Genomic DNA, 22225 nt, shown 5'->3' on the forward strand with positions numbered 1-22225 from the left:
GTATTTTGAAAGCGCATGGCAAATAATGATTTAGATTTCAAAGAACATTGTGTTACTTGTTTTGTTTGTGCGTCATTTCTATGTCACAAACATACCCTCAATAGATAAAAGCTGCAGTCAGAATCAAAAACAAGTTAGCCATCAGTGTAATACTGCAGGAGGAGAACAAGTAGCAACAGAATTGGTACAAAGGCCCACTAAGCAAAGTGCATATTTTTCTCCTGGGATAATCAGCACTTCAAAATAAGGTATTCTACACAGAAATCTCAAGCATACTAAAATGTAATCAAAACCCTCTACACTGGTAAACTGTATACATGAAAGTGTTGATACACAAAGAGGCTTTTGACTGATGCCCAGGTGTACAGAGAGATGGCAAATACATTTTTTAATGCAAGAAAACAAGTCTAAAGCTAAAGATGACCCAGCTGTACTCACTGAAACAAGTTAATGTAGGTTTCCACTTCTCTCATATCACATTGACTCCAGTTCTTCTTAAAGCCAACCACAAGTATATTTGGCCTCATCCGTCCTAACCCTGCAGCCTAGCAAAGAAAACAAGTATGCAAATTCATTACACAAAATTTAGTATCTGCCAACAACATGATAATGCATCTGTGGACTAATTCAATTTAATAGCATGAAATCTTAACGTCGCTATTTTTTTCCCCTTAGAATTTATTTCATTTACATATCAGGCGATAAATGCTTACATATTTCCTTTGGTTTTCCCCTTAGATTATATTAAAGTGTTTCTAACTCGGCAGTCAGTTTTTGTAGCTTTGCCTAAACTGCCATTTTTTCTAAGTTTCCACAATATTTATTTCCCATAGTCCTTCTATTGTGTTACAATATGCTTTAGGAATTGACACACAAGTTGAAAAGGTAATCAAAAAAAAGAATTGGCGTGTATCGCTTTCTAACAGCTTAACACCTTGTGTGCCATAGCCTTTAGAAAAAAATACCAGGGGGAGGGGCCATGACCCAGTAGTGTAGGGGCAAGGTCTGACACAGACGGGGGAATGTTGTTGGGAGCTTAGCCAGCAGAGAGGAAACTAAACAACCTTTGCATGCCATTGCATGTACTTATTTGTACTAATCCCAATTTAGCAGGAACCTTAGATGCTGTGTTTTTAATTAAATGTAATAATAAAGATGGATGGTCTTAAACCAAAGCTGAACTGAGCAATCCTTGACCTTGTTCGATGCAACATTTCGAAATTTGCCTCCCTTAGCGACAGACTCGGGGGTACAGCAGCACCCGGGTCAAACACTTGACCGGTAAATGAATATCGGGAAGACCTATGTGTGGGATGATTAACTTTGAATTATTGGTCTCGGGGCTGAGAGCACCCGGGCCATGTGGATTGAACGGTGAGACCCAGAGGCAGAGTTTTGGATTGGGCGGAGCCTGATAAAGAAGATAGATACCCGTTAAGGGTGCTGTATATATATGTGCATAAACATTTAGGATCAATGCACCAATCCTAATCGATTCTGATCAATTTTTCACTACCTGCATAAGATACTGTGCTCCATCCCGCAAGTCTTCCGCATGAACAGGTGAATAGAATGCCTTAGTCTTGTTTTTGATAAGCCATCTCTGGTACCGTGCTTGATCAGTAAGTAGTTCTTTCATAGCTTGTCTGCGAGGACCCTTCAGGCAATAAATTGTAAATTATATCTCCCAAAATCTTAGTTGCTATTCTGTTACAAATACAATACAAAATTCATGGGGCAAAAAGCCTGTAAGCAAAACATAAAAAAAGAGAAGCCGCCTTACCATGTGCACATGCCCACAGATCATCAAGCCAACATTTTTGGTGAAGGCATGTACTAAGTGAAGCAAAGCAGGACGTGAATTTGGTGCTCCTATTAAAACAAGACACTGTGGCCTGGTTTTAGAACAAGAAAGAAAATATTTGTTAGCCAGAATTAGCAAAGATATTTTTCTACAAGTGTAAAGAATAAAAATCAAAGTCAAATTCAGCATAACCTACAATGTAGGGTACTCATGCTTTGGTAGCATACCCAACTACCGTATAACAAAAGCATGAGTACCCTACATTGTCAATAGTCATACACTCTACTTATTCTTTAATACAAAAAAAAGCCTCAGTCAGGGAGCTCATTAGTTCAGTTAAGTAAGGCAAAAATGACCCTGCATCAGACTGCTCAGAAAAAAATACCAATAGACAAAGTCATCCATTTTTTGGCATTACAGAACCCTAAAAAAACAGGTTTAAGTAGCGTATTAACACCAATTGCTATCACTCTCACAAATCACACACATATGATATTCCACACAGTGGGAAAAGTCACCCTTATGAATTTCAAAATGTCAATCACAGGAGGAATAATATCATGGTGACAAAAGGTGTCTTTAAAAAAAAATGAAATGCTAAAGAAATAGTGAGGGGCCCATTGCCTCAGTAATAGGGCAATTATCACTCACATGTTTATTGTGCATGGAGCTTTTTGTGCTGTTTTGTCTTAGTGTCTCTTCCAACAAAATTGCCTCTAGGTTATTGTACATACTTTTCCCAATAAAGGAAGATATCTATAATTTGTGGACACCTTTCACCTTTTTTATTTCTTTCCACCAATATAGTCAGTATACTTCGTATAACAGATAGCACTGGATATGTGAGGGTAGTTGTTTGCTCAGGCTGCGTAAGCTCAGAGACAAATGATTGAAGTAGTGTCTCCAAGTAAGAAAGAATGAATTAACCTTCTACATATATTAGTTTCCGTGTTACCAACTGGCCATTATTTCAGGGCTGAATCTTAGCAGTGTATAATTTGTGGCTTTGTGGGTTTTTATATTTGTGGAATTATAATGGTCATGCAGTTTCCAAAGCAAAACACCTACATATGTCAAAAGGAAATGTTCTACAGATGTACTAGGAGGTTCCATCACTAAAAGTCGAAATAAAGTGCCACACTCACACTGGTCCGCTGTTTGGAGCGCCGGGTGCATGCTGTAATCCTCTTCCACGTGAAAATAGTTGCTGCAGCAACTGCCGTGTTTTTTGCACAAATAAAAGTTTAAATCAATGATCAGAGTGCTGCTGCAGCAACTATTTTCAGGAGGTTTCATTACTACAATAAAGCTTAGTGTGTCAGATCCCTTAAAAGTATTGAATGCACTGTTATGGAATTTTGACCTCTATCTATTGATGGCTTACAAACACTATCAGCAATCATCTGTAGGCTGGACATTGTCATTTTATAGGACAAAAAAAAATAACAACATATCCAAAAGGAAATATTTGTTCAAGAGTACCTGAAATTTTTCACATGGTCTTCTACACCTGAAAGACGAATAGTGTGCTGCAAAGCATTCAGATATGTCAAGGCTTGTGTTGAGGATCCCCAGTTCACATCTGAAAGATTTTTCAACATTAATTATCTCCTATTTTTAGTATTTTTTTTAAATCAAATACAGCAACGGCTAAATACAAACTTAATAATGAATCATGGCTTTTATGGACAAACACTTTTGATCTTTTTCAAGAAATCATTGTAATGCCCATAAATCAACGTAATGCCCTGCACACAAAGAAAATAAATGCTATTATAGTTTTGTACATGTATTATAACTGTAGTATTTCTAATACATACCCATTTGCTATTTTTTTTTTAAACATATGTTTTTATCTAGTTTTTCCATACAATACAAATAACAAACATAAAGAAGTTTGGAGGTACAAAAAGGAGAAAAATTAGGTTCTCTTGTCATTACATTCTTAGCCGTGCTGAAGGTGTCCCAAATAGTCCCATTGCTATATTTACATAAAGTCAGTGTGTGACTAGCAAACAGCAGATGCTTTTCAACAATGCACTGATAGCGATGTCCATCCACATCCATGTACAGAAATTCTGATTGTAGCATGAGGGTTCAGACCCAGGAATCTACTAAACATTGCATTCCCATGCATTAAATGCACAGATTAGGCAATGCATTTAAAGCATGAGCACTGTACTTACTGCACAAAATGCAACACGTAAGCGTTGTATGTAAATAAGAAAACTGTGGTGGCATGTATTCCACTTGAAAAGCAAAGAAAATGTGAATCCAGCTAGTTTTATTGAGTTTTAGAGGACCCTGGGCACAACATTGTGTATACATTTTCAAAACCTATTTTGAGTATTACACCGTACAAAAGCAGAACAGGAAAGTAATACACAGGACAAGCATCAGGAACTAATGCAACTTCCAATAAACTATGCAGTGTCCTGACATTTTACAGCACTGGGAGCCTTGTGACCAGAGTCACTGTATATTTCTTTAGTAACTTTAAAAACAATCTGCCCTGTACTTAGAAATTCAGTTCCCAACATAAGCAGAATGACAAAGACTTTAGTCGCACGAGCAGTAACTATTTTAAAAGGTGCATCACTTAAAAGTCATGCTTTATTAAGGATAGTATTAAGGTGGACATCCACTTAAAGTTCTTCTGTAGCAAAATACACACCTGTAATAGTACTATAAACAAAAGCATCCTAAAGAGGCTTCTGGCCAGGTGAAGTATTGTAACGATTGCCACCCCACCATTCTCTTCTCCTGGACTCTTCTAAAGAGGATTAAAATATATTGACACTTCAAGTGGTAGATAAATGTGTACTCACCAGGTTTCTTATATGTGACGTATATATACAGTCCAATAACGATAACATATGTCAAAAGAGCAGCCCACCAGTTTATGACAAACATGACTCCACAGCACAGTAGAGCTCCAATGAGTGACACCCACATGTTGTAGTATCGGAAGGCGGGACGCCATCCTGCCAAAGAAATATGATTATTTTAAATGGAAAATTATACTGTGATAACATGGATGCATTTACAGCTTGTGCTGCCCCAGGCAATTATAAAATGGAGCCAACCAAATAATCTTCCCCTAGCTCAAAGATGTCCCCCAAGTACAGTATTTCCTGCTCTTTCCTTATAGCTTCTTAATCGGATTTAAGCAATGAACAACACTTCAGGTTAAATGTTCAATGTCATATACCCATCAAAAGAGCCTTTTTGTCATTGAAAAATGCATTTAGGGAACAAATGTATAATACATCCTTATCAATGTTAGGAATTGTAACTTGAATGACAATCACAATGGGTTTAAGCAGGCTATTCATTAAAATATAGGCATACTGTCCTGATTCCATCCAACCATGACGGTAAATGCATGCAGTCAGAACAAGGACCGAATGAACGAGTCAGTGCGGCCCTAATAATAAAGGTTGGTACCAGTTACACAATTACTTGCCTGCGCCACTGCTTCTGTCCCACTTAGAAGCTACTGCAATTGCAAATTCTGTAGAGATTGTGGACAAAACAGGCTCAAAAAACCGCAGATACTTTGCTGCAAGGTTTATTCAACACTAGTGTTGAATAAACCTTGCAGCAAAGTATCTGCGGTTGTTTGAGCCTGTTTTGTCCACAACCTCTACAGAATTTGCAGTCAGTGCGGCCCTGGCCCCAATGGGACTTTCAAAACTGGCCAGCAGGCCCATGAGTCAGCCCCATACACAGGCAAATAAGCTGCCGACTTGGTCTAAAGGGGCCCAAATAGCAGCTTAAATTGTGCATGGTAACCTTTTGGGTGGTGCATATTCTCCCTCACGACTGATGGATCAAGTGCTTGTGGGAAGTGCCCGAGTGTATGTTGTTGAGTAACTTTGTATGGAAGGAGCATACCTATGGCCAATGCCTTTTCAATCCATTTATTGCAGCAGAAAAAAACAACACAAGCTTTCAGGGGATACCCCCTTCCTCAGGTGCAATCCACACTTCACTGAGTGTGGATTGCACCCGAGGAAGGGAGTATCCTCCGAAAGCTTGTGCAGTTTTTTCTGCTGTTATTGCTGTCAGAAGAAAATGTGATATATTACTTCAGATAACACTGATTGCTTACCTGGAGACTTGGCAAGGGAGGCGTGAAACACGGAAAAGTTTATTAAGGCGTAAGAAGCCAGAAAGAAGTTGGAGATGATGGGTGCAATCAGATTTAGCTCAGCTATATGGACACAACAAAAAAATTGTATTTACCATCATGAACAACACAAGCAAGGCCTAAACAAGTCTAATAGATTAGCTGTACTGACATATTACACCATAAGCAGCAAGGCCAAGTGCAAAATAGATAAATAAATAAAAATAAAAAAAAGACATTAGCACAGATTCAAGTCTTTTGTCTGAAGGCCAAATATCTGCAAATTATAATTCGCCAATATACGTTACCAATCATTCCCTCTACAGACCATCAATCCCAAATTCTGTTATGGATTTTTAGTGTTTAATACAATGCCAAAAAGGTGACTTTTTATTATCCCAAGACAAGTCAAGATAACATGATGAACTAGATCCCTGAAATGATCACCTTGCATTTTTATATGGGAAGTATATTGTTATGCAACTATCCTAACAAAACAAAGGCATGATCATCTTGGGTAGAAAGTTGTCTTTAAAGTATGTGGTGAGCGTAAAAAGGCAGTTTTCTAAGTGATTTTGTTTAGAGAATAAACCAGGTTTATGCCCAAGAAAAAAGTAGACTCCCTAAATGTTTGACTCAAGCACAACATCCTCAGCATTAGTATATATAGAATATTTAGAATTAACATTATACAAACCAATCAATATAAATCCGAGAGCAATTAGGAAAGTTAGAATGTAGCCACGGAGGGGTTCGTTGTTCTTTCCGTATCCTTTAGCAAACATCTGGAGCCCAGGATATATGTTGTCTTTACACAAAGCCTTAGAAAATAAAATAAAAAGACTTGGTTAGTGAAACATAGCCTGTGACAGATCATGGACAATTTGAATTATAACTAAAATGAAAGGTAGAAACAAGGGCAAAAATGACAACTAAGTCTTAAAAGGTAGGAATAAAGTCATATTCATCTACAAGCAACATATACAGTATATGCTGAAAGACTAAAGAAAGTCATTTTTGGGTTTGTCCCACTGAAGCAACCTTTCGAACAAAGTCAAAGACTTCAACCTGCTGAACTGTCAGCATTCCCACTTATGTTCAGAAGTAGGAGGGCAATGGGTGTGGTATACAATACAAAATAACCTTTGCAAACTTAATAAATAAGAGAAGCGTAGGAGAGGCATAAACACCCAGTCCTTTTTAAAGTTGAATGTGTTGGCTAAATGGGATGGAATTGAATGAGTAATGGCATGTATTAGAAAGTTAGTTGTTACCTGGAAGACCTTTGGTGCACTCACTAATGAGGCAAGGGCAGATGACAAAGTAGCAGAGAAAATTCCTGCAGTGATGAGGGGTGCAAATCCAGAGACCATGCTCATTACCTAGAGGAAGGTGGATGGCATGTTGAGTTTCAATAATATTAAAAACAAGTTATTTTACCTCTAAAAATAATATTTCACCTTCCTGTGTGCATACCGCAGCATAAGAAAGACTGCTAAAAATGCTCATTTGCATTATATCCTACAGACAAAACAAAAGCTTTCACACATTTTTAATTAGATTTTTCTCTTCAGATCGCAGGCACTGGCACCAACAATGAATGCCAAATGCTTTACATGGTGACAGGTTCCAGGGAACTCACTGAGACTACCCAGGTGGCTGAGATCATACCTATATTTAGCAGTAAGATCAAGGCCGGACACACATTATTGCATCACCTAGAATTTTCAGCCCTTGGCATCTGTCAGTTTTAAAATATATATAATGTAATGAAAACTTATGATAATTTTTCTGGGTCTACGTTCTGGGTACCCAAGCCTGGTTATCTTATGTTGCACATGCACTGTACTATTTATTTATCATGATTCTATAGTTAGGTTATTTAGGTTATTCTGTTCTGACTTAGTCTACATACTAAAGTATTTTCTGAATTTGTCAAGGAATGACTCTTTGGTTGCCCTAACTCTGAAACATTGGATTCTTTGGTTGGCAGCTCCACTTTAAGAAACAGATTGCACTTGTCTTTTCCTTTCGGAGTCTCGTGATACATTTATGCAACTTCTTTTGTAATTTCTACTACTCAAACTGAACCAGATAATGAGTTAGCATAAAGGCCAATGCAGCTGCCAAACAACCCAAATCATAAGTAAAACCAGGCTGCCATCCAAACAAGCAATGTGGAAAAGCCTGAGGTTCTTAAATTAAAGCCAGTAGATATTCTGTGGCAAGTAATAAAATAGTTGGCAGTTAGATATTCCAATAAATTTAACAAAATGAAAAGATGATCCCCCTTTACTTGTTTATGAAGCAAAGAAAACAAAGGTAGCACTACCTGTGCACAGCTTATACATTTATATTTCAAAGTAGAGAATAAAAATTAGACATACATCATTTTGCCTTTTGTCTAAAAACCTTAACAATACATTATACCTGAAAGTTTTCCATTAGTCCATATTTACAGTCTTGACCACAAGATGAAAAGTCGTAATTCAGATTGCATGCTGCGGTAGTGCAATTTGTCATGGAAGCTGAAAGGGTGCTATTAACATCCCCAGAAGCATTACGGACAACACATGACCCTAAAGAAGACCAAAAAACAGATGCTGATGTGTAAGAATAATTAAAGTAATACTCCATATTCCTTTTTAGGAAATGGGGGCGGCTTGATGCCAAATACAAGTTTTAGGCATTGGTTGAAAGACCATTTGAGGGATATTTAATAACGGCTATTTATATGCCTTTTAATTTATGTTTAACTATTCAGAAGGCCAAAAGGTAAAAGCTTATAAGAGAAAAAAAAAAGAGAAGAAAAAAAAAAAAAAAAAAGCTTATAAGAGGCCAAATACTATTTTAACTGAGGATGAGCTTCCCATAGGGTTGTGGTATATAGGGCAATTTTAGTTCCACCAATTCCATGTTCATTTGTTCTAGATGAATATTTTTCAAGTGCTCATTCCTGCAGAGGAAGACCTTTCTCTTGGCATACCTTTAACATGCATATGCAACATGTGATCATTTTCAAGGGGACTCGTCACCCAGACATTAAAAGTTGAATAGTAAAAGTCCTTTACAAATTATACATGAAACCAAAAAAAAAGTTTTAATTAAAACTTACATACCCATTATAATAGTATTTAAAAATTTCAGCTGTCAATCACATATTGCCTTCCCTGTCTCTAGGCTTAGCAATTAGTTTCACTTTCTATTCTGCACTTCATTGATGTCACTGCATTCATCACATGCCCCCTCCCTGTCCACAGTATTTTAAAATGTATTGCCTGAATTTCTGTGAAAATGCCTGGGAACATTTCTGTACATTGTTCATGGATTCCACAGATTTTCCTTTCAATAGTTTTTTTTTAAACAAGTACAAGAAGGATATCACAGCAAGAAATATGCATTATTTTGGCAAATCCATATGAAAAGTGAAGAAAGAAAGAACACAGAAGAAAACAAGAGCAAGAAAAAGGAGCTCACAGATTTTAATGGCAAAACTGTAGTGAAAAAGGAATGATAGAATGTTAGCCATTCAAACACAAACTGATGTACTAATTGATTTGAATAGATCTCTTACAAGAGTAGGCGAATTAAAGTAAATAATTGATAATTATCTCCAAAAAAAAGCATTAGGCTATTTCTTACCCACTGAGACTGCAACACCTATGTAGACCACAGTTGTTATAAGTATGGCCAGTAATGTTCCTCTAGGTATGGCATGTTGAGGGTCCTGCATAAAATAACAACAATAAAAATTAAGATAACATCAGGTTAAATGATAAACCTAAAATATGATAAATAAAGCTTTGACAGCACTTACCGCAAGATCACCTGAGATATTTGCGCCTGCTAATATGCCAGTTGCAGCAGGAAAGAAAATTGCAAAGACCGAGAAAAAAGTTTCACCTCGAAAATCTGGTCCAAAGTTTTCACTGAAAATATCAGCTTTGGTACAAAAGAAAACAAAAGATATTTATTTAATTCTGTTTACAAAAGTAAAGAGCACTACTGAACTAAAAACAAGGGTTTTAACTCACTGTTGTTTTTAAGTTAATAAAATGAATAGATAAGATACCTCAAGCAAGACAACACAAGTATCAAATGTATGCAGCACCATCATTTAGTCAAAAAGATACATCAAATCTGGCTATTTAAAAAAAATAAAATAACAGAAGTAGACAAAGAAAAAAAATAGCAGATTATAATGTGATATATATATATATATATATATATATATATATATATATATATATATATAATATATATATATATATATATATATAATGTTTGGAGTCTCAGTTAAAATCCAATATTGTGAACCTTAGTTGAAAAGATACTATACAGAGATTGTGAAAAGTCTTTCTGCCTTGAGTAATAGAGGCTACAACCATTTCACGTTAAATTTTTAAAATTGGTGAATGGAAACAAGGGTTAACACCTTGGAGATAAAATGAATAGCAAAGAAGAAATTGTACCATTAGGATGATAAAACAAACAGCAAACATGTGTTTTCCCAACATTTCATAATAGAATGAATTAACCTTTGATGGATGCAACCAAGAAAAACCATCTGTGCTGTAAATGTGGTTTATTTTTATGCATAAAGTGTAGTGTGGGTCCCTCAACAATGTGAGCATTTATGTACCTAAAGTACCCAGGTGATGTTCCAAAAGCAGACTTCTTCCCTTAGCTGAGGCAGACGTCTATATGTAATCTCTTTATGGAAAGGTATCCCATATATTAAAATATTTTCCCAAAAGGTTCACCTATACAACAGTTTCAAAGACCATTTTTTCGGTATGTTTCTAGACAGCTTTTGTATTCAAAAACAAAACGACAAAAGCTAGACAGCAGCAGCATTTAGAAATGCCATGCAGAAACCAAAGTAAATTAATCCAAAAGACAACCTAAGCAACAGAGTTATGCAAATGTCAAAAAATTATTTTATTATTATGTTTCTACTCAGATTCATCTCTTCTGTAGCCAAGTAGTGGTGTTGAAAAGTTTTGAATTTCAATTTTCCATTGATTACCTATGGAAAACTATGTTTTCAAGACTTGCTGGTTACAAAAAAATATACAGGTCAGAAACATTAACTGGCCATGCTAAAAACCGTCCTTGTTGATATCAACAACAAAAACCCTGATGCTGCTAAAAACACTGAAACAAGATTACTAGAATATTTTGTTTAAAAAAAAAAATATCCAAGAGGTACCATGTTTAAAGTGATGCATGATTTGCTTTACTTTCCAAGACATTAAAAATAAAAGAATTAACTTAATTCAGAAGTTTCTAAACAAGTAACAAGTTTCTTGCAGTATCTATTAACATTGGAGACAAACATTTCTGCTGATGTTGTCCATAGCAGCCAATCGGATGTCTGCTTTTGTCTTCTAACTTGATGTTTAAATATGATTGCCAATTGATTGCTATAAGCATCATCACTAGTGATGTTGTCTCCAATTTAATATATACACCCCTAAGTGAATGAGATTAATACAATGGCGTAAGAACTACCCCCCAGGGGGTCTGCTTTCTCCATAATTATGCCACGTGTATTGCGTTTTTCAGTTAAAGCCTACTTACCTTTATACCCGAAAAAACCTTTTGGTTTCTTTTCTTCAGATGGGATGACTGTTCCAATGAAGAAGTCTCCAATTGCCAAGAGCAAAATGACCAATAGAACAATTTGTGCCTATTTGGGTTAAACATATATATTTATATGAAGGTATAGTGTAAAATGTATAATTATGAAATTACAAAAATAAAACTTTAACAGCAAGGACTTTGCTACGTCACATTAGCTTTGAAGGGGGCATTTATAATATTTCTGAAAAAATAGGGTCAGTATACACCTATAGGTATAACCCTATGTCCAACATGAGCTAAACAAACAGGTCTTGCATAGAAAATTAGTTCTACATTTCCTTTAATGTAACATTATTCTTAGTTTTCTCAATATAAAATACTATTGTATATCACTGCTACAACTGCATATGATAATTGTATTAGCTGCTTTCTCTTGCTCCCATAATTGCTCTAAATGTGTTAAATAAACTGGTTTCAAATTCACTTTTCTGCAGGTTTCAAGCAAATGAAAAACTATAGACTAGGGAAACATTAGGCCGAGTACATATTCAACACAAGAACTATTTCTTAAAGGTCACCTAATTAAAAGCAAAAACCTTACTGGTGGCTATGAGTTTCTACACCTAAGCAAACTGTGTGCCTTAGATTACATTCTGCTACAAGTAAATTTGTTGTATGCGTGTTTATTATATAAAGTTGCCTTCCAACTTGTATATTACAATACATGCAGGTTTTCTACTCAGGAAATCATGTTACTATGTAAGTGCAATAATGCAACAAAACAGTTCCCCCACACAGCAGGCTTTAAGACAAGCACATCTCGACATGTACCTTGCTTTTTGCAGAATAATCGCTTAACCGCACAAGGACAAAGGAAAATAATTATTTAATCATGCAGCGGGTGAGAATGAGATAACACTTGTGTTATTGCCCTAAGTAAGGAACAGTAACATCAAAAACTAAAAGTATCTTAAAGGAATGACAAAATAATGTACTGTTGGTAAAACTGGTGTGTTTGCTTCAGAAATACTACTATAGTTTATACAAACAAGCTTCTTTATAGCAATGGAGGCAGCCATTCAGGCACAGGATACACAATGCATAACAGATAAATTCTGTAAAATTCCATTGTGTACAACAGAGCTTATTTGTTTTCTGCTGTTTATCTTTTGTATAATAATATTAGTGCATGTATGGCCATCTTTACTCTTGTGTGTGCAAAATTATCAGTGCACCAAAAACTCAATGTAATATTCAATAAGGACATTTTTTCCTTTATTTCAGCCCAATTTTTTTTTATAGTTATGGTAGAGTGCTGGAGCCAGGGAACAGATCTTGCTGATGTCAGTAAGGAATGAACCTAAACAGCAATGCTTTTATAAAAACAAAGAACCAGTTTAAATAAATAAACAATAGTCTGCAATTCTTGAGGAAATATCCTAAGCAACGAATTATGCAGTGTGAGTCAGGTTAGGCACATTTACCTTTTATCTGTCTGGACTAACATTACCTATATTTTTGACTAGTTCATGCTTGATGCTGCAATATTTTTCGAATACCCCTGTGTAACTTACCTTTGCTTCCCACTCCATTCCTGCAACAGAGATTCCAAGCAACAACACAACTGTGATTGCACCAATAATTCGTATGTCATTAAATTGATCCACCATAAGAGCACCATTTTCCTAAGTGAGAGTAAAACAAAGGTGTTAGATTCAAACAGTTCTTTAACTCAACCCTGTTAGAGATAAACAGTCATTGTTTATTATGCCTGGTTTCTTTGTCAAGCAGTCACCATGTGAAAGGTCAAGTTTAAACCAGTATTCAAAAAACATTTCCCACAGCTGCAGGAAAGCCTTGTGTTTATCAAAGTTTATGTTTTTTTTATATATATCTGTAGATGGGGGGTTAAGGGTATATGCAGGTGCCATGGAAAGCCTAAAGGAAAAAGAAACAAACTGCACAAATGAAAGGGGAAGTACCCTTTAAAATACCATTCAACTCATTACTGGTTTTAGTATACTTAACGTTGTTTGTAAGAAGATCCTATTTAGACCTATCGCTGGCAAGAACCCACTAGCTGGAAGCCACGAGATCAGCTGCTTGCAATGTTCAGAATCTTCATCTGGCAGGTTTCCTCTTTCTTTGAAGGAGTTTTTGCCCTTTACCTTTCCTTTTAGTATGATGTAGCGCAGTGATCCCCAACCAGTGGCTCCTGAGTAACATGTTGCTCAACAACCCTGTGGCTGTTGCTCCCAGTGGCCTTAAAGCGGGTGCTTATTTTTTAATTCCAGGCTTGCAGACAAGTTTTGGTTGCATAAAAACCAGGAGTACTGCAAAACAGACTCTCCTGTTAACTACCAGTCCACATAGGCGCTACCAAATACACAATCAAAGCCTTCATTTGGCACTTTTTTCATGCATGTGTTTTGCAACCCAACTCTTTTTACATTTAAATGTGGCCTATGGGTAAAAAAGGTTGGGGACCCCTGATGTAGAGAGTGAACAGATAGATGAGTAATAAAAAGTAGCAATAACAAAACATTTGCAGCTTTTCAGAGCATTTGTTTTAGATGGGGTCAGTGAACTCCATTTGAAGGCTGGAAGGAGTCAGAAGAAGGAGGGAAATAATGCAAAAACTATAAAAAAAAAAAATAGAAAAATGAAGGCCAATTGAAAAGTTGCTTATTATAAATAATATGTATTTATATAGCACCAACATATTGCTTATAATTGCCCATTCTATAACATTCTAAAAGTTTACTTAAAGATAAACAACCCCTTTAAGATGGCCATACACGGTCATTTAGATCAATGCAGCAACTTATCTGCCCGTGTATGGGACGTTCCGAAGGGCCTCCATGACCGATATGTGGCCAGAATTTGGCTAGATATTGATCAGGCAGGTTTGATTTTTCCTGCGATCGAGTACAGTTTTGGCTAGTTGATACTAGGGCCAAACAATTGGATTAGCCCGATATTGCCCTGCCATTGGTGGACCTAGCCAAACAAGCAGATTTAAAGTGTATGGCCACCTTTAGGCAATGAGTTTTGAATAAAAATATGTTATTAAATCAGGCTCACAGTACATGCTGATGACAATTTAAATACTTTTCAAAATCTATTGTGTGGGCAAGATTAAAAACATAAAATATACAAATCATATATATAGTCAACTATATATATATATATTTCAGAGAACTGGCGCTACCACATGCAGTCCTTATTTTCTATTTACTATCAAACTTCTCTGCATGGAGTCCTTAATTTCTCTCAGTTTTTGAGTTGGTATAATTTATTGTGGCCAGCATACCATACAAGCAGTCTTCTAAATTGTGGTGCAGGGTCCACTCCAGTATCTGTGATATTTAGACAGAAAAACTGAACTTAAAAATAAATTGCTTCTGAAGAACATATTGCTGCACCTACCTTAAGTATTTCCACAACAGTCTCTGCAAAACCTACAACATACATTGCCACTGCTACAGCATTTGCAAATGCAAATATCAGTCCAATTGCACCTCCAAATTCTGGACCAAGACTGCGAGATATCAAGTAGTATGCACCCCCTGATTGAATAGAAAGAAGTTGTTAATGTAGAATGGACAAAAGAATACTAACAGAATTCTGTTACATATCAAAAAAAATTTAGCGACTGGTGCAATTTACTGGGGAAAAATAAGAGATTTGAATCACAGTTGTATATAGTGTGGAGGCCTGTCAGGAGTAGTCAAGTGGGCAGCTAATTTATTTCTATGCAAGGCCAGATATAAGCAGTAACGATGATGGTTATGAATATCCCCACAATGGTATCCGTGTTTTTTTTTGGAAAGACAACACAAAGATGAATAGTGTTTTGCAAACTGGAATTTAATTTGCTTAGATGCAAATAGAATTTTGAATAATGCAGTGACTGCTGCCTTTAGTATACCTATTAGACAACATTAATATAAATAAAATGTAATGTTATATCCTTATGTTGAGCTAAGTGCTTTTGAAAATGAAGAAAGGTTTAGGTGATGCTGAAGAGAGCTATTTTTGAGATCCAAATATATAATGTATGAGGGAGGTCTGGCACGTTGGCACTCTGTAAAAGGGCTGAGAGCGAAATTGGAAAAAGATTTTTACCTGGAACCTTTTAGGATGTAATATATTAATAACATCCTATAACACAATGGTTAAAATGTTACTTTATGTCCTCATGCTGGTCAATATTTCCAGACTAAAATGTATAAACAAATATAAATAAAACAGATATAAATGACAAAAAACTGGTCTATTTTAATGAAATAATGGGATTTCATAAAACAGCATTATACATTGATTGACCGATCCTAAAATGTTGCATTGCATCCATGTGAATCAGAAAAAAATAATTCTCTTACACAATCCAGCACAGATTGCATGCATTCTTCCTGAATGGAATACACCTATCCAATCACACCCAAATATTGCATCTTAAGAACAAAGATGCCCCAAATTAGAAGACCCTGTGATAACTACAGAGAAACGTAAAATATGCTCAGTTATCCTAGCAGAAGCGGCTATAAAAATCCTTAAACTGCAGCAGTAAAACCAATACTAAGCATGATGTAATTTTATAGGGCTCAAGAGTTTGCATTCAATAAGTCTTATTATGCAAGTCAAACAAACAAAGCCGATAAGGTAATAAAATACCTCTAGCAGTTCAAGCAGCTTATGAGAAGATAATGGTGTTAATTGCCAATAAACAGCAGCGTAAAAACACAAAAATGTTCAACACCCACTCCCTTTAATCGCCCGGTTTACGACCATAAAGGAAAAGATAATGCAGGTGGCCAGGGCTACTGTGTCACTTTTCTCATGACTTCTGTGAAAAATACTTCAATAGACATTTCCCCAAATATATTTACCTCCTCTCACAAATCCATTGGTGGCAATGGCTGATGTAGACAGTCCTGTGATAGTGGTCACCACAGTAGCCATTGCTATGACTACAATAGTCAACCCTGTTAAATGAACCAGAAAAACATTTAACCTAATTTAATTACTTAGTAGTAATTACAGAGGTTTAACAGATACATTAACAGTAAATTCTGACTTGTGAATAAAGTAACCCGTTACTACGGGTTACTTTATTACAGTGTGTGTCCTCTCCATTTGTGAAATCAGGTACGTTTGTGTATTAAAAAAATGTCTTAAAGTTCAAAAAGTGTTTATGCACCTTTTTTACATAAACACAACTGAATAAGCTCATTTAAAAAAAGTGGTATATATTTTCTTTGAGGCAAACTTTGCCTGAATCTATAAAGAAGACATTAATCCCAGGAAATGTTTGCCCTTCTCACCATAAACCGTGATTTGCCCCATAGCGAATTAAAATGTTCTCCTATGCCTAGCAGATATAATCAATCCATCTTCCTATACGGCGTGACTGTATTGGTAGTGCTCCCATTTATATTCACTTCACAGCAACAGAGCAATCACTGCAGCCATAACAGGAATATTACTCCTGTTAACGCCACAATATCCAGCTTTTTACAACTGATTAGCACCCGTTTCCATAGTTCGTTTTAACATCTCAATATGGTTAAAAATTATTATATAACTGTCCTCATTTACTGTGAGCAGTGGTGCAGGTAATGGAGCACTAAGTAGTGCCCAACAACAATCATTCCAAGTCGGGTTATGTTTAATAATGCAGCTGTAGCAATGTGCAGCATGTAAATATGTCAGGCATGGATCAGGACTGCTGAAAAGAATATGACAAACTAGGGCCTCTCTCCAATTGGATGGACACATATTTGTCACTGCCTCATAGGAATAAATTGTATGATTTACATTATATTCTAATATATACTTCCTTCAGTTCATGAACAACGATCCTTTTGGCAGGAATTGTAGAAATTCCTGACAGCAACCTTACAACTAGTACAGACCTTGCTTTTCAGTTTTAAATGGGGAAAAGTTCACAATGCTGCACACACTGTATTTGCCTTTGGCAGTGCTATTTTTAGTATTACACTGGTTTCCTGTGTTTTTATGGGGTTTTTTTTCCGTTATTCCTACACTCATTCTATATGAAATTTATATTACAGTCATTCTGTTCCTGGTAAATCGCTGTGTTTAATCATGATAGCTGGAAAGGTTAAGTGGCAAATGGTACATGTGTATGTTTTCTATTGCTATCAGGATTGCTTTATTCCACTGTCACTTATTTTATCTTTTATGCAGCATTTATAAATTTGATCTAAACTATTCTCTGGCTCATTATTGTAAACACATAACTTTATGTGTACCCGTGGGCTGGCTGTGGAGATTTAAAGTATACTGCAATCAAACATTACTTTTCTAAAAGAAAACCATCAGTGTGTCCTCTGTGGAAACATGGCAAAAATTGCTTTCACATAACTACAGCTGGTCTCGAAAAGCATAAGTAGGTCATTATAAGAGCCAGCCATTTGTTCTACAGTTTTCTACCTTCTGCTTCATATTGCATTCATGTAAGTCTTATCTTAAATTTGTATTAAATGTTCCATCTGTACTGTACCATATGAATACTGAATGTACAAATTATTAAAAGAATGTGAATGAACAAACCTACCAATGCCAGCCTGGCCCACAATCCAGGACATCCTGATGAAGAGCATCACACCCCATATATTTAGCATACATCGGACCTGTAGAATAAAAGTGGGGAAATAAGGAAGAGCATATGAAGAACAATACTATGGAATACTCAAACCCACCACTGTCCTTAAAACAACAACTAGTTTTTATTAGGAAGTGTGTAGCTTTGTGCATCACACAGGAAAACACACACACAAACTTTTTTTTAACTTTTAAAGAGAACTGCCAATGGCTAGTTTATTCATTGCCTGCCATATTAAATAAATCACCTAGTACAAGCTCAGTAAAATTTTGCTCTATATCAAGCGATTGTGATTTCACTACTTCTCTCACACCCAGATTACTCTAGAGAACAGACAGAATTTCTGTCATAGCAACAGCAAGAAAAAAAATGCCAAGGTGCCACACAGATTAAAGTACTGCATCATGAATTAACTAATGTAAGGAATGGCTAGGTTACTATTTCCAAAATATAGTAAAAAGTACGAAGTAATATAATTACTTACATTTTTTTTAAAAAGTATATCATTACTGAAGTGTAGGAACTTCTAGTAAAGAAAAATTATCTATTCTGCTTGTCACAGATACTTCATTATGTCTTGCACCCCCTTAGTGAATCAAATGACTATGTTTATTCAACAGACTAGTGTTCCTTTTCTGCTTGATGGTTATCGATGGTTAACGATCCCTAAACTAAGCTTCTCATCAGTTTCAGTAGAGCATAAGAGAATGTGCAGTGTCACTGACATTATATAATGTTACAGGGCTGCTTAACCTTTAGGCTGGTGCACATAGTTCAATACATAAAATTGAATTCATTTTTGAGGTTTAGTTCTCTTTTAATGACTTTAGTAGACATACAGAATGGTGATCCAAATTATGGACTTTTATCATATTTTTTTGTACATTTATCTAAGAGTTTTTGCCAATTTTGCAAAAAAAGGAAGTCAATTTAGGCTAAAATAGGGAAGCACAGAACTGCAGAAAAACAAATGACTTTAGCCGTAACTAGAACCTTTTCTTGTGCACAATAACGTAAAGAGCAAATATTTAAAAAGTAAAATGGAAAAAAACGGAATAGAATCAAATGGCAAAAGTACTCACCAAAACACCTTTAATCCAACCAAACTTGACTACACCTTTACTATCTGCAACATTAGTAACTGCATCGCCTGTTGGAGTACCGTCTTCACCATTTGCAAAGCCATCTTCAAAAGGTTCCTAAAAAAAAATACAGAACCAGAAAGTTATTTTGATCAATACTAATGTGGATTTAAAATGTGTAACCAAGAAAATGTGGTTTAAGAAATTTTATTTAATAGTTTGACTGTAAACGAAGGGGACTGGGGTTTGTGAGTTTGGTCATGCCCAGTTTCCAACCATAGTGTCTGACCATCTGGACATGTATGTCACTGGGCAATAAACGATAGAAGCTGTAGCTCCTACTAATTTCTTCTCAATCTTAACAAATTGGACAAAACAATTTGTCCAAATCACACAATATCAAACTATTTGATCAAATAATTGGTGTCAAAATACAAACAATTTACAATGTACTGCTGCATTCAGTGAAACAGGACACGATTGCCAATAGTAAAGATAAAATGAAAGACATCTTGAATGTTAAGCAACTTTAAGCTATTATTTTAGGTTTTAGATCACGTCTTCTCAGTTATTGCAAAGAATGAAAATGTTTCAGCTGGACTCCAGATCTGTTTTTTGTTGTTGTTGATTTCTGTATCTATGGATGAAATGACAAAAAGACTATGTAAGACTATGGACACACATACGTGGTTCGTGCCGGGGTTTTTAAAAAAGTCAACCGTTGCGTAAATATGATTAGCGGTTTCAAGTTTAGGCTATGGCACTTCCATTAGCATATTTACGCAGTGGTCTGCTTTTTTAAAAACCGCGGCAGATAAGGGTATGTTTGTCCATAGCTTAAACTCTGATCTAATAACAGTCCGGATAAATATTTCCAAGGACGATTCAAATAGTTCCCACTACTTTTTGGAAAATGTGTGAGAGCTTTAGGTGGGGGATGGAAGATAGACAATACTAGGAGAAGCCACTCAAATACAATTAATTGTATCACTAAGAACTTCATAAACATTTCTAGGCAACTTACAGGATGAAGAAACATATATTACATGTAGTTAAATCAGAAATAGTATTTTACTAACAACACTCACATTTTGTCACCAACACACATCACATATAAGAAGAAAAATATACAAGATTAAAAAAAAAAATATGGTGTCAAATTGAAAAGGTTCAAAGCAGTGTGGCCACTAAAGCAAATAAATTTCTGTCTTGCATAAAAAAGGGCATTAACAAGGAATGAAAACATCATTATGCCTATTTAGAGGTCCCTGGTAAGGCCTCACCTGGAGTATGCAGTGCAGTTTTGGGCTCCAGTTCTTAGGGTAAGGCCACACAAGGAGAATCGTCTCAACTTTTGAGCGACTATCTCCCCGAACTGCCTCAGTGATTTCCCCATAGGCTGCAATGAAAAGTTGCCTGCGCACGCGGCAATTCATTTTCTATACTCGCCCGAAGTTGCCTCACTGAGGCAACTTTGGGCGACTATTGAAAATGCATCGCGGCGTCCCCTTGCAAGGTGCTTGCAAGGGGACATGATTACACTTTACAAATATATTAGAGGACAGTATAGAGTGGCTTTATGATTTCAAAGGCTATTGTAATACTAAATTCTATAGTTAGAGGAAAAAATTCAGTCTCTTTAAATAATTTATGTAAGTTCTATGGTCAACAAACACCATTCACAAAGGTGATATTTAAGTATATTTAATGTGTCAAAATGGATACAAATTATCAGATATTTAGCCAGTGAAATACTCTATTAACAAAATAATACAAAAATGTATGTATGTATTAATATGTTGTATAAAAGGTGTGTGTGTGAGAGTCAGCGTGTGTGTGAGAGTCAGCGTGTGTGTGTGTGTAAGAGAGTCAGCGTGTGTGTGTGTGAGAGAGTCAGCGTGTGTGTGTGTGTGTGTGTGTAAGTGTCAGCGCGCGCGTGTGTGTGAGAGAGTCAGCGTTTGTGTGTGTGTGTGTGTGAGAGAGTCAGCGTTTGTGTGTGTGTGAGAGTCAGCGTGTGGGTGTGTGAGTCAGCGTGTGTGTCTATTTGCTATTTACAAAGGGGAAGCTCAAAGTAAGTAAACACATACCCAGTTTTATTATGTGGGTCTGGTTAATACAGTCCTGACACCTTTGGAAGTTCTGTTAACTACATCAATTACATCAATTAATTTTAAGGAGAAATAAACCCTAAAAATTAATATGGCTAAAATACCATATTTTATATACTGAACTTATTATACCAGTCTTAAGTTTCAGCTTCTCAATAGCAGCAATGATCCAGGACTTCAAACTTGTCACATGGGGTCATGCTTAGTAGGGAGGGGTGTGTGTATGGATGCTGGGTTTTCATTTGGAGGGGTTGAACTTGATGGACTTTGTCTTTTTTCAACCCGATTTAACTATGTAACTATGCTCAGTGAGCTCTGAGCAGCTGTTGAGAAGCTAAGCTAATTTTACGCAGTTTTTTTACATGGCGAAGTCTGCCGATGTGTGGGGTATTATTACACAGCATAATAAATATGGCCCCTAATGTGTGTATTTTGGGTCTGTCCCTAATCTCAGTAAGTGACAGCAGCACAGAGCATGTGCAGTGAATTTGAGAATTTTGACCATAAAAAAAAGGGAACAAATAGAAAAGTAAAACAGTGTAGTAGTAAAAACACCAAAGAAAGAAGCATGGAAGGTTCAGCAATTCACCTGACTGGCACATACATTATTACTGCTACTTTTATTTTACATTTGGACACAGGGCAAAGTAAAACCTATAAAAATGATGCACCTAGAGCTGCACTAATCTACTTAAGCAAACATTCTGTACATTTGGATTTTTGCTAGGACCTCTTTGTTTTAGTAATACTCTTGTATGTGCTGATAAAGTTATATAAAAGGATGCCGGATGCAGGGGTCATCAATTAGGAAACTGCAATGTCATGCAATGAAAATACTAAAGCTTCCTATTGGCCGGAGGGTATATGATTTGGATGTCAGCC

The 22225-nt window shown here is 36.1% G+C and overlaps 1 protein-coding gene across 5 annotated transcripts in view; it reads right to left on the minus strand.

Moving 5' to 3' along the window:
• The window catches only part of slc12a2.S (solute carrier family 12 member 2 S homeolog), a 59157-nt gene that overhangs the window by 19326 nt on the left and 17606 nt on the right, over positions 1-22225 (minus strand). For all 5 annotated transcript variants that reach the window (XM_018244271.2, XM_041580415.1, XM_041580413.1 and 2 more), the window contains exons 3-19: positions 19236-19352; positions 18106-18181; positions 16415-16510; positions 14952-15091; positions 13097-13207; positions 11520-11628; positions 9754-9878; positions 9579-9663; positions 8367-8515; positions 7211-7318; positions 6634-6757; positions 5919-6020; positions 4633-4788; positions 3287-3386; positions 1784-1895; positions 1517-1657; positions 439-545 (exon numbers count right to left, since the gene is read on the minus strand). In XM_018244271.2, coding sequence (XP_018099760.1) covers positions 439-545; positions 1517-1657; positions 1784-1895; positions 3287-3386; positions 4633-4788; positions 5919-6020; positions 6634-6757; positions 7211-7318; positions 8367-8515; positions 9579-9663; positions 9754-9878; positions 11520-11628; positions 13097-13207; positions 14952-15091; positions 16415-16510; positions 18106-18181; positions 19236-19352 — 1958 coding nt within the window. The remainder of the gene's footprint in view (positions 1-438; positions 546-1516; positions 1658-1783; positions 1896-3286; positions 3387-4632; positions 4789-5918; positions 6021-6633; positions 6758-7210; positions 7319-8366; positions 8516-9578; positions 9664-9753; positions 9879-11519; positions 11629-13096; positions 13208-14951; positions 15092-16414; positions 16511-18105; positions 18182-19235; positions 19353-22225) is intronic.

The sequence above is a fragment of the Xenopus laevis genome, chromosome 1S, assembly GCF_017654675.1.
Source record: "Xenopus laevis strain J_2021 chromosome 1S, Xenopus_laevis_v10.1, whole genome shotgun sequence".
In the NCBI taxonomy this organism is placed as follows: domain Eukaryota; kingdom Metazoa; phylum Chordata; class Amphibia; order Anura; family Pipidae; genus Xenopus; species Xenopus laevis.